This window comes from Mustela nigripes, chromosome 2, assembly GCF_022355385.1.
Source record: "Mustela nigripes isolate SB6536 chromosome 2, MUSNIG.SB6536, whole genome shotgun sequence".
In the NCBI taxonomy this organism is placed as follows: domain Eukaryota; kingdom Metazoa; phylum Chordata; class Mammalia; order Carnivora; family Mustelidae; genus Mustela; species Mustela nigripes.
The window spans coordinates 11,572,758-11,578,916 of NC_081558.1; the positions used below are offsets into that span (position 1 = coordinate 11,572,758).

A 6,159-nucleotide genomic window follows, 5' to 3' on the forward strand; every position below is an offset into this window, starting at 1 on the left:
AAAAAAGTTTGATTTATTTCTGAACTGCAAGGGTGGTTCAACATTTCCAAATCAATCAACATGATACATCACATTAATAAAAGAAAGAATGGCATGGCTGCCTCAAGAGACTAGTACGAGTTTGTACCTGTGGTGGGAAGGGTCAGAAGCCCACACCTGAGAACCTAGTGAGGTAAAGTTGTGGCTCGGTTGTGGAGGTGACAACTTCTCCAATTCATCGGCACTGGCAGCGTCGGGGAGTGGTATGGTTCAGAAAACCTGGGAATTGGCCAACAACATGCAGGAAGCCCAGAGTATCGATGAAATCTACAAATACGACAAGAAACAACAGCAAGAAATACTGGCGTGGAAACCCTGGACTAAGGACCACCATTACTTTAAGTACTGCAAAAATCTCAGCATTGGCTCTACTGAAAATGGTGATGTATGCCAGATCGGGAGGCAAATTAGAAGTGATGGGCCTTGGGGGACGGTGGACATGGGCTTGGGTGAAAGGTGGACAGTGAAACCATGATCATTATGAACAGTTTTGCTTTGCCGGTGGAGGGCACTGAAACCCGAATAAATGCTCAGGCTGCTGCATATGAGTACATGGCTGCATATATAGAAAACGCCAAAAAGGTTGGCCGCCTTGAAAATGCGATTGGCTGGTATCACAGCCATCCTGGCTATAGCTGCTGGCTTTCTGGGATTGATGTTAGTACTCAGATGCTCAATCAGCAGTTCCAGGAACCATTTGTAGCAGTAGTAAACGACCCAACAAGAACAATATATGCAGGGAAAGTGAATCTTGGAGCCTGTAGGACATACCCAAAGGGCTACAAACCCCCTGATGAAGGACCTTCTGAGTACCAGACTATGCCACTTAATAAAATTGAAGACTTTGGTGTACATTGCGAACAATATTATGCCTTAGAAATCTCATATTTCAAATCCTCATTGGATTGCAAATTGCTTGAGCTTTTGTGGAATAAATACTGGGTGAATATGCTGAGTTCCTCTAGTTTGCTTACTTATGCAGACTATACCACTGGTCAGGTCTTTGATTTGTCTGAAAAATTAGAACAGTCAGAAGCTCAGCTGGGATGAGGGAGTTTCATGTTGGGTTTAGAAACACATAACAGAAAGTCAGAAGACAAACTTGCCAAAGCTACAAGAGACAGCTGCAAAACTACCATAGAAGCTATCCATGGATTGATATCTCAGGTTATTAAGGATAAACTGTTTAATCAAATTAACATTTCTTAAACAATCACTAAGTAGTACTTTTGACTGAAATCCAGTATGAGAAAAATACTCAAGTAACACTTTAAAACCAGTTACCAAAAATCTGATTAGAAGTTAAGGTGCCCTGAAGTGTCCTGAATATTAACATCGTGAAATAAAACTCTTTAAAATGAAGAAAAAAAAAAAGAAAGAATGGAAACATGATTCTCGCAATTGATTAAGAAAATGTATTTGAAAAAATATAACATCCCTTCTTGATTAAACCTCTTCACAGTGTAGGGATGGAGGGAACATACCTTTATATCATAAAAGCCATCTATGAAAATCCCACAGGAAATATTATTCTCAATGGGGAAGACTGAAAGCTTTTCCTTTAAGTCAGAAACAAGATAGAGATACCCACTCTCAACACTATTGTCCAAAATAGTATGAGAAGTTCTAGCCTCAGCAATCAGACAACAAAAAGAAATAAAATGTATTCAAATTGGCAAAGAAGTGAAACTCTCACTCTTCTCAGATGACATGATACTTTATGCAGAAAACACAAAAGACCCCACTCCAAAATTGCTAGAACTCATACAGCAATTCAGCAACATGGCAAGATATAAAATCAGTGCGCAGGGATCAGTTGCATTTCTAACCACTAACAATGTGACTGAAGAAAGAGAAATTAAGGAATTGATTCCATTTAAGACAGCACCAAAAACCATAAGATACCTAGGAATAAACCTAACCAAATAGGTAAAATATCAGTACTCTCAAAACCACAGAACACTTATGAAAGAAATTTAGGAAGACATAAAGAAGTGTAAAAATATTCCAACTCATGGGTTGGAGGAATAACTATTGTGAAAATGTCTATGCTACCCAGAGCAATGCATTTTGAATGCACATTCAATGCAATCCCATTAACACAGGTCTCTATCTCAAAATGGAATAGGCAAAGCTGGAAAAAAAATAGAAAAATGTAATTTACACGTTATAATTATTAATGATCTTAAAAATATGCAGATAGCAGTATCTAAAATTATAATGTCATCCTATGTAAACACAAGTGAAATCAAACATGCCTGTGAAAAAAAATAAATTGAATTCAGGATAGCAGATGATTGCTAGTTTAGAAAAAAAAGATCTAATAAAAGTTAAAAAGTAGCAGTAAGGAAGCACAGATGTGAAATTAGACAGCAATGCATATAAAAAGCCATTTATTATAACAACACACATAAAAGTATTGTGTGGGGGTACAAAATATATAATAGATTTGACTGCTTAAAATTTATAAACTCTCACACTACCCAACAAATACATCTCTATATGCATACAAGAATTAAACTGCAAATAACAAACTTGGCTTAAACATTTCTAATTATTTGGTTGGAAGAGTGCAATCAAAAAGAAGGGAAAAAACGATTCAGCAAGAACAACACACAAACAAAAACAAGAATAAGAATGCTCAGACCCCAGTATATAGAACAAAGAACCTGCACAGACAATTTGCCATAGAGAAATAAATAGCTAATAAAACCCAAAATATATTCCACCTCCAGGTAATGAAATAAGTACAAAATAAAGCCCTTTTGCATATGCCTGATTGTGTTTTATATTTTTTTCTTTTTTGAGATTTTTATTTATTTGTTTATTTGACAGAGAGAGAGAGAAAGCACATAAGCAGTGGGAGCTGAAGGCAGAAGGAAAGGGAGAAGGAGGCTCCCTGCTGAGCAGGGACACCCCCCCAGTGCAGGGCTCTATCCCAGGATTCCGGGACAATGACCTGAGCTGAAGGCAGACACCTAACCAACTGAGCCACCCAGGCGCCCCAACCTGTTTGTGGGTTTTTTTTTTTAATTATTATTTTTTTATTTTTTATAAACATATATTTTTATCCCCAGGGGTACAGGTCTGTGAATCACCAGGTTTACACACTTCACAGCACTCACCAAAGCACATACCCTCCCCAATGTCCATAATCCCACCCCCTTCTCCCAAACCCCCTCCCCCCAGCAACCCTCAGTTTGTTTTGTGAGATTAAGAGTCACTTAAGGTTTGTCTCCCTCCCAATCCCATCTTGTTTTTTTATTAGGGAGGTTGTGGAGGGATAGGTAGACAGAGAATCTCAAGCAGACTCCCCATTGAGCATGGACCAGTGCTGGACTTGATCCCTGGAACCTTAAGATCATGACCTGATCTGAAACCAAGAGTAGGATGTTTACTGACTGAAGGTCACTTAGGTGTCTCAGTTGGTTAAGCATCTTCCTTTCGCTCAGGTCATGATCCCAGGCTCCTGGGATCGAGCCCTGCCTCAGGCTCCCTGCTCTACAGGCAGCATCCTTCTCCCTCTCCCACTCCCTCTGCTTGTGTTCCCTCTGTGTGTGTGTGTCTGTCTGTCTGTCTGTCTGTCAAATAAATAAATAAAATCTTTTAAAAAAAGAAAAAGATGTTTACTGACTGAACCACCCAGACACCCCCATGAAAATATTTTGTAAATGCCCTCACTGCTCTGCACCCAATTCCATCCCTAAAAGTCTATTTTCATATTCCCCCTTATTGCAAATCTCCCTGGAGGCATTCACGGTTTCCTAGAAAGAATACCCTCCATTCGTTTAGTCACATAAAACTGTACTTTTATTCTCACCACTTAGTTATCTACAGTAATCTTTGTATTGTCAATTTCAGAGACATTTCCTTTTTAACGTTTTAAATAAATTGACTAGAAATGAATGAATTCATGACACCAACAAACACAATGATCACTTGACTCCGGTATAGGATAGATAGGCTGTCAGGAGGCCTCAATTAAGAGCTTTCTGCTTCCATTCTCTCTGAATCTTCCCTGAAATACTTGCTGAGCTCTGAGACTCACCAGGATGGGGTCTCTGAGAGAAAGGTCTCCACGTGGAGGTCTGAATTTCTCACTGGATTGTTAATGATGGAGACTGAAGCTCTGTTCCCAAACAGGACAGCAGGAAAGAGTGAATCATGGGCCCCCAGCAGACTTAGGAATCCAAACACAAAAATCATGTCTCCTTCAGCTCAAGGTTGAACATGCCTAGGGGCTGAAGCAGAGGAGATATTTAAAGCTCCTTAGGTTTGCTGTTTCTGTTCCCTATCCTTCTTCATTAGACACTTTTTCTAATATTACTCCAACCCATGAACACATCTCCCCATGGGAACTTTTTCCTGTAGATTCTCTGTTCCCAAAAGACCAGGTTAGATTCAGGTGCATCCAGACTTTATTACTTCTTCATGAACTTTCCTAGCTTCCACAGCTTTAACATTGAGGCTTTCTACAACTCTGAGTGAAAGTTTTTTTTCCAGATCTAAGACTGAGGAACTTGTCTTGACTATGTCCCTTGGAGCTCCGAAACATTGACTTGTGGTAGGAGCACAACTCCTGATAGCTCCAGAAAATTGCTCTTCTTTCTCCAACAAGTAAAATGGTGTTCCTTTCCTATAAAATCATAGGTAAAACAATCCTTTGATTCATAATTATTTTCACCAATCAATTAGGAGTTTAGTTGATTAGTATTTTGGGCACTTGGGGGGATTTGATTTCTTTTGTCTTAATACAGGTTAAAAGTTGATATATTCCTTCTCCATCATCCGATTGTAAGGACTTTTTTTCCCCTCTAACTTCTTATTTAAATTCCAGGAAGTTAAGAGAGGGAGGCAAGATGGCAGAGAAGTAGGGGACCCCATTTCAACTGGTCCCCTGAATTCAGCTGGATATCTATCAAAAAATTGGGAACACCTACAAAATCAGCCTGAGATGTAAGAATATATATCTGGATCTCTACAAGCAGAAAAGCGACTGCTTTTTGCAAGGTAGAACATGCAGAGGCCTGGATCTGTGGGGAAATACCAGATGATAAAAAGAAGAGTAAGGGACCCTCCATTAGCTGACTCCTGGAAAGTGATATACACGAATTTGGAAGGTGATAACACGAATTTGGAAGTCTTAGAAATCTGGTCTAGTGAGAGACATCCCTCTCTGAAAGGAAATAAAAAAACAGAATTTATCATGCTTTCAGGATATGAAAAACCACAGAGCAAAAGGGTTTCCTGAACTGGTAGAGGGCCCAAGACGTGGAATGAGGAAGCTGGTTATGGTCAGTGAGAGGGGACTCTCAGTTGGATTGCCATAAAACACAAGCCTGGCAAGTTGACAATGTCTCTTTTCTTGAGCAACCTGAAAAAAATCTGATACCTGAAACTGCAACCATCAAAAACAGAGTGGTAACAACAGGAAGGGGCTTTAGAGCAGTGCTCAGACATGATCTAGGAGCGTCAGGGTCACACACGAGCCCATGGCCACTCATGTTCTAGAATCAAAAAGGGCAGTGACACTCCTGGACCCCTGGCACTACCTCTGAGACAATTGCTGTGGGCATGCAATATAGGAAGCTACAGTTTCTGGCATATACAGAAGTGGAGACCATTTATCCAAGAGGGTTTATTAAACAGACAAATTCTTCTGCTCTGGGCCAGAGGTTTGGCTGTGGCCATTTTTTTTTATAAACATATATTTTTATCCCCAGGGGTACAGGTCTGTGAATCACCAGGTTTACACACTTCACAGCACTCACCAAAGCACATACCCTCCCCAATGTCCATAATCCCACCCCCTTCTCCCAAACCCCCTCCCCCCAGCAACCCTCAGTTTGTTTTGTGAGATTAAGAGTCACTTATGGTTTGTCTCCCTCCCAATCCCATCTTGTTTCATTTATTCTTCTCCTACCCACTTTAGCCCCCATGTTGCATCACCACTTCCTCATATCAGGGAGATCATATGAAAGTTGTCTTTCTCCACTTGACTTATTTCACTAAGCATGATACACTCTAGTTCCATGCATGTTGTCGCAAATGGCAAGATTTCATTTCTTTTGATGGCTGTATAGTATTCCATTGTGTATATATACCACCTCTTCTTGATCC

General features: G+C 40.0%; 1 protein-coding gene across 1 annotated transcript; it reads left to right on the top strand.

Moving 5' to 3' along the window:
* Window positions 1-508: 508 nt before the first annotated feature.
* LOC132009719 (COP9 signalosome complex subunit 5-like) lies at window positions 509-1,367 on the top strand. The gene has a single exon (XM_059387749.1). It carries the CDS (start codon window positions 511-513, stop codon window positions 1,087-1,089), a length of 579 nt encoding a protein of 192 aa, XP_059243732.1. The 5' UTR covers window positions 509-510; the 3' UTR covers window positions 1,090-1,367.
* Window positions 1,368-6,159: the final 4,792 nt, after the last annotated feature.

Bases quoted from the DNA above. Each gene is read 5' to 3' on its own strand.
- LOC132009719 (XM_059387749.1), top strand. From the start codon at position 511: ATGATCATTATGAACAGTTTTGCTTTGCCGGTGGAGGGCACTGAAACC.